This window comes from Stegostoma tigrinum, chromosome 2 (genome assembly GCF_030684315.1).
Source record: "Stegostoma tigrinum isolate sSteTig4 chromosome 2, sSteTig4.hap1, whole genome shotgun sequence".
Lineage (NCBI taxonomy): Eukaryota > Metazoa > Chordata > Chondrichthyes > Orectolobiformes > Stegostomatidae > Stegostoma > Stegostoma tigrinum.
In genome coordinates this window covers 138,318,311-138,330,345 of record NC_081355.1, presented here as the reverse complement: position 1 = coordinate 138,330,345, position 12,035 = coordinate 138,318,311, and the positions used below count along the sequence as shown (strand labels likewise).

Below are 12,035 nucleotides of genomic sequence, written 5' to 3'. Positions count from 1 at the left end.
AATGCTACAGACAGCTTAGAAATGAATTCAAGCATATAAGAATTTTAAAAAAAGAGATATATGGCTCCCGGCCTCTCTGCTTTTCTTGAACAATTCACAGTTAAGCCTTGTGGAAGTAGAAGTGGAAGTTACCAGAAACCTTGATATTGTTACTTGAAGAGTTGTTTTGTGGGATCCTTTGTTTTATAGGCGATTGAAGTTTCTTCATCCTAATTCCTCTTAACTCTTTTACAACTAGTGGAGTGAAGCAGGGTCTTTATCTACAGCACGGGGTTAGCTAGGGGGTAGGTCTTTGACTGAGACTATCACAGCATGCTAACACTTGAGGCTGTGTGTGAGAGTGTTCAGTCCTATTTCTCTGCTCCAGTCAAATTGAAACTGGCTTTTTAATACTGTCCTGATGTATTCCTGAAAGGGATAAACACAAAATATCTCCATTTGGGACTAATCCACAGGGAAGAAGGCTCTTGTGGCAAGGTGGTAGTGTCCCTATCTCTGAACCTAGAGGCCTCAAATTCAAGTCCCATGTGCTGCAGATGTGTGTCAGACATCCCTGAACAGATTGATGAAAAATTCCTATAAAATCCACAGGGGTGGTTTGCTGCTGAGTAGGGGCCAAATCGCCCCTACTTATCCTTGTTGTCATAAAAGGTCATAATGTAGTCGGTTTGAAGTATCTTTGATATTTTTAGGTTTTTACATCCCATCTCTCTCTCTCTCTCTCTCTCTCTCTCTCTCTCTCTCTCTCTCTCTCTCTCTCTCTCGGTAAGCAGCCACTTAGTATACATCCACAGCCATTTTATCAGACCTTTTTTTGAAACAGCAATTTGGAATGATATATTAAAAATGTTCACAGTACTTTGGGGTTATAACATTAACCATAATTGAGCTTAATATTTAATTTTATTACTAACAAATAAACATTGCTATAAAATCAATAATTTGGAATTTCCATTGTGCACTCAGCCTTTGATCCACTGTTGTGCTTGTTGCAGTGTAAACTTGTTACTGGAAGATCAAGGAGTGTGGTACTCTAAATTGTGGCATAGTTGCCTTGCCAACAGAATTCTATTTCCATTACCTTAGAACATAGAATGTTACAGCGCAGTACAGGCCATTCAGCCCTTGATGTTGCGCCGACCTGTGAAACTAATCTGAAGCCCATCTAACCTACACTATTCCGTTATCATCCATGTGTTTATCCAATGACCATTTAAATGCCCTTAAAGTTGTTGAGTCTACTACTGTTGCAGGCAGGGCATTCTACGCCTTTACTACTTTCTGAGTAAAGAATCTACCTCTGACATCTGTCCTATATCAATTACTCCTCAATTTAAACCTCTGTCCCCTTGTGCTAGCCATCACGATCCGAGGATAAAGGCTGTCACTCTCCACCCTATCTAATCCTCTGATCATCATGTACGTCTCTATTAAGTCATCTCTTAACCTTCTTCTCTCTAACAAAAACAGCCTCAAGTCCCTCAGCCTTTCCTCATAAGACCTTCGCTCCATACCAGGCAACATCCTGATGAATCTCCTTTGCACCCTTTCCAATGCTTCCACATCCTTCCTGTAATGTGGGGACCAGAACTATACGCAATAATCCAAGTGCGGCTGCACCAGAGTTTTGTAGAGCTGCAACATGACCTCATAGCTCCGAAACTCAATCATTCTAACACTAAAACCTAACACACAGTATGCCTTCTTAACAACCCTATCAATCTGGGTGCCAATTTTCAGGGATCTATGCACATGGACAGCAAGATCTCTCTGCTCGTCCACACTACCAAGAATCTTATCATTAGCCCAGTACTCTGTATTCCTGTTATTCCTTCCAAAGTGAATCACCTCACCACACCCGGCACCTTCCCCTGCAACCGCAGGAAATGCTGCACTTGCCCCCACACCTCCTCCCTCACCCCTATCCCAGGCCCCAAGATGACTTTGCATATTAAGCAGAGGTTCATCTGCACATCTGCCAATGTGGTATACTGTATCCATTGTACCCAGTGTGGCTTCCTCTACATTGGGGAAACCAAGCGGAGGCTTGGGGACCGCTTTGCAGAACACCTCCGCTCGGTTCGCAATAAACAACTGCACCTCCCAGTCGCGAACCATTTCCACTCCCCCTCCCATTCTTTAGATGACATGTCCATCATGGGCCTCCTGCAATGCCACAATGATGCCACCTGAAGGTTGCAGGAACAGCAACTGATATTCCACTTGGGAACACTGCAGCCCAGTGGTATCAATGTGGATTTCACCAGCTTCAAAATCTCCTCTTCCCCCACTGCATCCCAAAACCAGCCCAGTTCGTCCCCTCCCCCCACTGCATCACGCAACCAGCCCAGCCCTTCCCCTGCACCCACTGCATCCCAAAATCAGTCCAGCCTGTCTCTGCCTCCCTAACCTGTTCTTCCTCTCACCCATCCCTTCCTCCCACCCCAAGCCGCACCTCCATCTCCTACCTACTAACCTCATCCCACCTCCTTGACCTGTCCGTCTTCCCTGGACTGACCTATCCCCTCCCTACCTCCTCACCTATACTCTCCTCTCCACCTATCTTCTTTTCTCTCCATCTTCGGTCCGCCTCCCCCTCTCTCCCTATTTATTCCAGAACCCTCACCCCATCCCCCTCTCTGATGAAGGGTCTAGGCCCGAAACGTCAGCTTTTGTGCTCCTGAGATGCTGCTGGGCCTGCTGTGCTCATCCAGCCTCACATTTTATTATCTTGGATTCTCGAGCATCTGCAGTTCCCATTATCACTGATACACTTTTTTTGCCCTGATTTAATTAACTTGTCATTACATTTTTATCCAATTGTTCTTTGTTGGAAATACTTTATGAATATAAATTAATAAATGATGAATTCCCTGATTATTCCTGTCAACTATTACATTTTAATGGTTATTCCATTCGACAACATTAGTTTTGTTTTGAGAATGAGGTAGCAATGTGAAACTAAAATTTGAGGAGCAGCTCAAACATGTATGTTTGGTTTGCAGTTAACTAATGAGCCAAGGCTATTGATGAAATTGTTACTCAGTTTTCCTTAGAAAATAAAACTAAATATGCACCATGAAAATATGCTTGTCCTGAACAGAATTTTGAAGATAGTAAAGAGAAGAAAAGAAGGTCTTCTGAATTTCGAGATGAAGATTATGATCGGCGATACAAGGAACACAAGGAGTATGGACCTCATGATGGACATCGTGAAAAGCGACATAAAGAAAGAAAAGAGCCTGCTGAAAAACCAGCGGTTGAAGAAATGGCCAGGAAACATAGAGTGAGAAAAGAAAAAGAATACAAGGAAGATGGGAGAAAACAACGGAATAAAGATATGAAGAATTCTTCCCTAGAGTTTAGGGACAGAGAGCGAGAACACAAAGACAGAGACAAAAGAGATTGGGAAAGAAAGGAAGATCGAGAGCGAAAACATAAACATAAAGTAAAGAAAGAAAAGGAAGAAAAAGAAAGACAAGAGGACTGTAAAGGGGATTACAATGAGGTTAGTCTTTGTAAGATTGTTTATTTCATTCTGTCCTTAACCAATTATTCTAAATTCAATCTATGTTTTATGTAGAAATACTATATGTTAAAATAGAAAACATTGATTCTTGCAAGAAGTATGCTCAAGAAATTAGCTGAGTTTGCTTAATAGACACAGATTTTACAGCTTTTCCACTGGTCATAGTGTCATTCAGTGATACAGCATGGAAACAGCCCTTTGGCCCATACTGGTCCATGCTGACTATGGTGCCGACTTAGCTAGTTCCAATTGCCCGCATTTTGTCCATGTCCCTCTGAATGCTTCCCATCCATGTACCTATCCAAATGCTTTTGAAATGTTTTCATTGTACCTGCCTCAAACATACACGCAGCCCATTCCATGTACGCACCACTCTCTGCATGAAGAAGTTGCCTTCCCCTCTCACCTTAAACCTATGCCCTCGAGTTTTCAATTCCCTGTCCCTGGGAAAAAGAATATATGTATTCATCCTGTCTATGCTCCTCATGATTTTGTATACCTCAATAAAGTCATCGCCCATTCTCCTACACTCCTACCTTTGGTCAGCCTCTCCCTATAACTCAGGCCGAATAGTCCTGGCAACATCCTCATAAATCTTCTTTACACACTTTCCAGTTTTCCTATAACAGAGTGACCAAAACTGTACACAATACTCCAAGTGCAGCCTCACCAATGATTTATACAACCGTAACATAACCTCCCAACTCCTATACTCAGTGCCTCAACCGATGAAGGCTAAATGCCTTCTTCGCCATCATGTCCACCAGCGACACCGCTTTCAATGAACAGTGTACTTGTACTCCTAGGTCCCTCTGTTCCACAACATTCATCAAGACCTTACCATTTACTGTATAAGTCCTACCTTCGTTTGACTATTCAAAGTGAAAAACCTCACACTTAACTGTATTGAATTGCACTTGCCAATCCTCAGCCCTCTTCCCATCTGAATCAAGATCCCGCTGTAATTTTTGATAACCTTCCTTGCTATCAATGATACCTCCTAATTTTGTATCATCCGCAAACTTACTAATCATGCTTTGTACATTCACATCCAGATCATTTATGTAAATAACATATAACAAAGGTCCCAGCACTGACCTCTGTGGCACAATCATAAGCCCCCAGTCCACTAAGCAGCTTTCAACCTTCACCTCTTCTTTCTGCCATGGAGCTAATCTTGATTCCAATTAGATAGCTATCCCTAGATCCCATGTGACCTAACCTTCATGACTAGCCTGCTGTGCGGGACCTTGTCAAAGGCTTTTACTAAAGCCGATATAGACAACATCCACTGTCCTATTCTCATCCATCCTCTTGCATACTTCTTTAAAAAACTCGAAAATATTTATCAGACATGACTTTCCGTGCACAAATCCATGCTGACTCTCCCTAAACAGAACTTGACTATCCAAATGTTGGTAGATCCTGTCCCTCAGTATCCTTTCCAATAACTTGCCCTCTACTGAAACCAGGTTCGCCAGCCTGAAGTTCACTGGCTTGTCTTTGCTAACTTTCTTAAACAATGGAACAGCATTTACCAGCTGCCAGTCTTCCAGAACTTCACCAGTAGTTAAAGATGAAGAAAAAATCTCTGCAGGAGCCTCTGCAGTTTCTTCCCTAGTATCCCACAATGTCCGAGGATGGACTTGATCTGTCCCAGAGGATTTATCCACCTTCATGTGCTTTAAGACTGCGAACACCTCTTCTCTGGTAATATGTATGTGGTCCAAAACATCCCCACTTGTTTCTCTTATTTCTTTAGCATCCATGATTCTGTCCTCAGTAAATACTGAGGAGAAATATTCATTAAAAATCCCCCCCCCCGATCTCCTTTGACTCCACACATAATGCTCCTTTGTGGGGTAATTTTCATTCTGGCTCTTTTCAAAATACAGTCGTGGGAATTTTAACAGCAAGCATAGAAACCTAATCAGAATCTGTCATCAGAGATAGACTGAGCACTTGGACCAACTAATAAGGAAAGTCAGATTGATGGGGCCGCACAGTGGCTCAGTGGTCAGCACTCCTACTTCACAGCACCAAGAACCTGGGTTCAATTCCATTTTTGGGTGACTGTCTGTGTGGAGTTTGCACATTCTCCCCGTGTCTGCATGGGTGTCATCTGGGTGCTTCGGTTTCCTCCCACAGTCCAGAAATGTGCATGCTAGGTTGATTGGCCATGCTAAATTGCCCACTGTGTTCAGGGATGTGTAGATTAGGGGGTTATGGGGGGATGGGTCTGGGTGGGATGCTCAAGGGTCAGTGTGGACTTGTTGGCCAAATGGGCCTGTTTCCACACTGTAGGGATTCTGTGATTCTATGATTGACAGTGTAGGTCATGTCTGAATGTTGTAGTTGAATTTTGAGGAGGTATTGGCATGATGGAAGGGAAGTTTCCTAGGATGTTATTTATCTAAACATTCAGAAGGCATTTAATGAGGTTTCTCATGCAAATATATCAGCAAAATTTGGAAGAAATTAGAAATGGAAGTGACTGTCTGATATGGATATCATTGGTTCAGAGGAGGAGACATAATAATTTAAAGGGCGTGCTCTTGGATTGGTGGAATGATGCTGTCAAATCTGGACAGCGCCAATCTTTCATAATGCACGTTTATAACTTGGAGAAAGGATTGGAACAGTACATGTATTTGCAGGTGGTACAGGACACCAAGTAGTAGTGAGTAGGAAGTTGCAAAGAGACAGGAACACAATATAAGCAGTAAGTACAAGATTAGACCACATGGCCAGTTGAGCCTACTTTGCCATTCTGTGTGGTTGTGGCTGATCTTCCTTTTTAAGTTCCACTTTCCTGCCTTCTCCCCATATCCCTTGATTCTGTGAGAAACAAAATTCTTTTTTCATCAATCTTAAGTTTGTCAGGCATCGACAATTTCTTGGCCGGAGAATTCCACAGTTCACAACCATTTGAGTGAAAAAATTCTCATCTCAGTTCTAAGTGGTTGCTCTTTCATCCTGAGACTGTGCCTCCATGTTCTAGGTTATCTGGCCTGAGAAACATCATCCGTATTGCGCTGTTCAGCTCCTTCAGAATCTTGTGTATTTCAGTGAGATGGTCTAATTGAAACTCTAGAGAGTACAAACCCAATTTACTTAGCCGGTTATCATAGGACAATTCTGTCACACCTACTATCCTGTCTTCAATATAGGTATATCCTTCCCTGAATGTGAAGACCAAAACTGTACACAATATTCCAGATAACCTCACCTATTCAATTGGAGCAAGAATTCGTTGTTCTCCGTTCTCCTTGTATTAAAGGCCAATGTGCTAATTTCTTGTTACACCTTCATACTAACTTTCTGTGTTCTATAAGCACCCTCAAGTCCCTCTGAACATCAATATTTATGACTTTGATGCCTTAAAATAAGATTCTCCTATTCTATTCTTGGGACCAATATGAATGACCTTGCACTTTCACCTCACACAGGCAATATTTTTCATCTGCCTGCATAAATGTAAAGTTCTGAAGAATTCTGTCTACACATGCTGCCAGACCTGCTGAGTTACTCCAGCACCTTTATGCTTTTATCCTCATCTGCCTTGTTACTAGCTCACTTAATCTGTCTACATCTATTTGCAGCCTCTTTGTGTCTTCCTGAAAGCTTGTATTCCTTACTTGGCTTTGTTTATCAGAAAAATTGGGTTTATTACTCATTGTCTTTTCCTCTAAATCTTAATATAGCTTGTAAATAGTTGAGGTCCAGCACTGAACTTTGTAGCAGTCTAGTACTCACAGCCTGCTAATTTGAAAATGACCCATTTCTACCTTCTGTTTGCTTCATGACTATTAACCAGTCCTGCACTAATTTTGCCACAACTCCTTTTGCCTGCACCTTGTGCAGCAGTCTTTTGGGCTGGATATTGCGTGTCCCTACTGGACGTGTTTTCAGTGAGCGGGTGTTCAAAATAGATTGGCTGCTCAGTCTGACACCTTCCCATCCAATCCATCATCTCCTGACCTACCCCAAAATCGCCAGACTGCCCACCATATGTAAACAAATAAATAATTAAAATTTAGCTAGGCTTGTAAAAGCTCAGCTGGCCACACCATAACATCGTTGGCATGGGTGGGTGGCAGTGCATTTTTTTCCTCAGGTTTCTTTGATACTCTTTTTGCCCATCAGGGCAGTCTCTAAGAAGTTACTAGCTTCCTTCTGACTTGCTTTTGCCCCCAACCTCCGCTTGCCTGTCCGCACACCAAGGTGACAAACCCTTCCTTATCCAATGCCCAGACTTGCCTGCGCACAGGGTTCTATTAGACCTCCATCATGGGCCAGGCTGCAGTCCCGGTACTGTGACTCTGCTTGGATGGTTGGATTTGCCAGTTTAACTGACTTGTGGCAGCTGCAGGGTTTGGGACATTCTCCAGTGTACACCAATTTAGTCCATGTGCTGTACGTCACGATTGAAGGACAGGTTTTGACCTCAGCCTGTTGGATCACTGTCAGCCTTTCTCCTAGAAGGGCTGTCTACAGTTCCCTGTTCCCATGCCTTGTAAACTTCTATCTTTATGTGGCACCTTACTGAATGCCTTTTAGAAATCATGAAAACTATTGCAGGTGGAATTTATCGTGGGTAACCTTGATTTCATGGAAGAAATTAAAGCATTTTCCTACTGGTGAAAAATTAGAAGCTGTGGAGGAGTGATGAGATTTTGGTGCTCATTTTTACAAATCACTAAAGTGCACAAATAAAATGCACCAAATAGGGCAGTGGTCTTTATTTCTAAAGAGTTGAAATTCAAAACTGAAGAAATTATGCTTCATTTATGCCAAGACTTGATCAGATCCCATCTGGAGTACCAGTCCCAGGCAGATTTTCAGGAAGGATTTATTGAGCCTTGATAGGGTACAGTGCAGATTCACCGGATTAAAAGGGTGAAATTTAAATGATGAAGATAGGTTGGATGTACTTGATTTGCATTTCCTTGAATTTAGGAAATTGAATGGTGATATAATCAAGGTGTTCTAAATGATAAAGGAATTTGAAATTGAGATGCATATTCATGATACTATTGTTAGGAAATTTGCACTCTGATGTGGAAAGAACAATCTATACAATTCACTTTGATTTCTGTTTTGATATTGTGAAAGTTAGGAATGGATGGATTTAGTTACATTTTTGAATACTGTGAGAGGTTAGGGGTTGATTTGAAAGGTATGCACTTAAATGAAGCTTTAGAAAAACAGCACCGAAAAGTGAAAACTTATTCAACTGCATGTCCCAGTCGTGAACCATTTTAACTCCCCCTCCCATTCCTCAGACGACATGTCCATCATGGGCCTCCTGCAGTGCCAAAATGATGCCATCCGAAGGTTGCAAGAACAGCAACTCATATTCCGCTTGGGAACCCTGCAGCCCAATGGTATCAATGTGGACTTCACAAACTTCAAAATCTCCCCCTCCCCCACTGCATCCCAAAACCAGCCCAGCTCTTCCCCTCTCCCCACTGTATCCCAAAACCAGCCCAGCCTGTCTCCGCTTTCCTAACCTGTTCTTCCTCTCACCCATCCATTCCTCCCACCTCAAGCCGCACCTCCATTTCCTACCTACCACCTCATCCCGCCTCCTTGACCTGTCCGTCTTCCCTGGACTGACCTATCCCCTCCCTACCTCCTCACCTATACTCTCCTCTCTCCCTATCTTCTTTTCTCTCCATCTTTGGTCCACCTCCCCCTCTCTCCCTATTTATTCCAGTTCCCTCTCCCCTCTCTCCCTATTTATTCCAGTTCCCTCTCCCCTCTCTGATGAAGGGTCTAGGCCCGAAACGTCAGCTTTTGTGCTCCTGAGTTGCTGCTTGGCCTGCTGTGTTCATCCAGCTCCACACTTTGTTATTTTGGATTCTCCAGCATCTGCAGTTCCCATTGCCACTGTAGTAAATCTTTTGTTTGATTTGGCAACCAGAATTACACGCAGTACTTCAAGTGTGATTTAATCATTATTTGGTACTAGCTTAGCATGATTTCCCTTGTCTTTGGTTCTCTCCAATTTAAAAAAAAGCCTAATAAGACCGTAAGACCATAAGACATAGGAGTGGAAGTAAGGTCATTCGGCCCATCAAGTCCACTCCGCCATTTAAATCATGACTGATGGGCATTTCAACACCACTTCCCTGCACTCACCCCGTAGCCCTTGATTCCTTCTGAGATCAAGCATTTGTCGATCTCTGCCTTGAAGGCATCCAACGTCCCGGCCTCCACTGCACTCTGTGACAATGAATTCCACAAGCCCACCGCTCTCTGGCTGAAGAAATGTCGCCTCATTTCAGTTTTAAATTTACCCCCTCTAATTTTTCAGACTGTGCCCACGGATCCTAGTCTCCCCGCCTAACGGAAACAACTTCCTAGTGTCCACCCCTTCTAAACCATACATTATCTTGTAAGTTTCTATTAGATCTCCCCTCAACCTTCTAAACTCTAACGAGTACAATCCCAGGATCCTTAGCCGTTCATCATACATTAAACCTACCATTCCAGGGATCATCCGTGTGAATCTCCGCTGGACACGCTCCAGGGCTAGTATGTCCTTCCTGAGGTGTGGGCCCCAAAATTGGACACAGTATTCTAAATAGGGCCTAACAAGAGCCTTATAAAGCCTCAGAAGTACATCACTGCTTTTATATCCCAACCCTCTTGAGACAAATGACAACATTACATTCGCTTTCTTAATTACAGACTCTACCTGCAAGTTAACCTTTAGAGAATCCTGGACCAACACTCCCAGATTCCTTTGCACTTCCGATTTGCAAATTTTCTCACCATTTAGAAAATAGTCCATGCCTGTATTCTTTTTCTCAAAATGCAAAACCTCATATTTACTCACATTGAATTTCATCAGCCATTTCCTGGACCACTCTCCTAAACTGTCTAAATCTTTATGCAGCTTCCCCACCTCCTCAGTACTACCTGCCTGTCCACCTATCTTCGTATCATTGGCAAACTTCACCAGAATGCCCCCACTCCCTTCATCTAGATCATTAATATATAAGGTGAACAGCTGCGGCCCCAACACTGAACCCTGGGGGACACCACTCGTCACTGGTTGCCATTCCGAAAAAGATGCTTTTATCCCACTCTCTGCCTTCTGTCAGACAGCCAATCCTTAATCGAAGCCAGTAGCTCACCTCAAACACCATGGGCCCTTATCTTACTCAGCAGCCTCCCACTATATCAAAGGCCTGTTGGAAGTCTAGATAGATAACATCTACTGGGTTTCCCTGGTCTAACCTACTTGTTACCTCTTCAAAGAATTCTAACAGGCTTGTCAGGCACGACCTCCCCTTACTACAACCATGCTGACTTGTTCTAATCTGACCCTGCACTTCCAGGAATTTAGAAATCTCATCCTTGACAATGGATTCTAGAATTTTACCAACTACTGAGGTTAGGCTAATCGGCCTATAATTTTCCATCTTTTGCCTCGATCCTTTCTTAAACAAGGGGGTTACAACAGCAATTTTCCAATCATCTGGGACTTTCCCAGAGTCCAGTGACTTTTGAAAGATCACGACCAAAGCCTCCGCTATTTCCTCAGCCACCTCCCTCAGAACTCTAGGATGTAGCCCATCGGGGCCAAGAGATTTATCAGCTTTTAGACTCTTTAGCTTTTCTAACACTTTCTCTTTTGTAATGCCTACCGTACTCAACTCTGCCCCCTGGCTCTCCCTAATTGTTGGCATACTACTCATGTCTTCCACTGTGAAGACTGACGCAAAGTACTTATTAAGTTCTTCAGCTATTTCCTTATCTCCCATCACTAGCCTTCCAGCATCAATTTGGAGCGGCCCAATATCTACTTTTGCGTTTCGTTCATTTCTCATGTATTGAAAGAAGCTTTTACTATCATTTCTGATATTACTAACTAGCCTACCTTCATATTTGATCTTCTCCTTCCTTATTGCTCTCTTTGTTATCCTCTGTTTGTTTTTGTAGCCTTTCCAATCTTCTGATTTCTCAGTGCTCTTGGCCACTTTATAGGCTCTCTCTTTTTCTTTGATATATGTCCTGACTTCCTTTGTCAGCCTTGGCTGTCTAATCCCATCCCGGATAATCTTTCTTTTCTTTGGGATGAACCTCTGTACTGTGTCCTCAATTACACCCAGAAACTCCTGCCATTGTTGGTCTGCTGTCTTCCCTGCTAGGCTCTGCTTCCAGTCGATTTTCGTCAATTCCTCTCTCATGCCCCTGTAATTACCTTTATTTAACTGTAACACCATTACATCCGATTTTGCCTTCTCTCTTTCAAACTGCAGACTGAACTCTACCATATTATGATCGCTGCCTCCTAAGTGTTCCCTTACTTTAAGGTCTTTTATAAAGTCTGGCTCATTACATAGCACTAAGTCCAGAATAGCCTGCTCCCTTGTGGGCTCCATCACATGCTGTTCCAAAAAGCCATCCTGCAAACATTCCATGAATTCCCTTTCTCTAGATCCACCCGCGACATTATTCACCCAGTCCACCTGCATATTGAAGTCCCCCATGA

The 12,035-nt window shown here is 43.0% G+C and overlaps 1 protein-coding gene across 5 annotated transcripts in view; it reads left to right on the top strand.

Annotated features, from left to right (window-relative positions):
* Positions 1 to 12,035, top strand: part of dync2i1 (dynein 2 intermediate chain 1) — a 126,883-nt gene that overhangs the window by 33,382 nt on the left and 81,466 nt on the right. For all 5 annotated transcript variants that reach the window (XM_059639584.1, XM_059639581.1, XM_059639576.1 and 2 more), the window contains exon 5: positions 3,104 to 3,508. In XM_059639584.1, the coding sequence (XP_059495567.1) occupies positions 3,104 to 3,508 (405 nt within the window). The remainder of the gene's footprint in view (positions 1 to 3,103; positions 3,509 to 12,035) is intronic.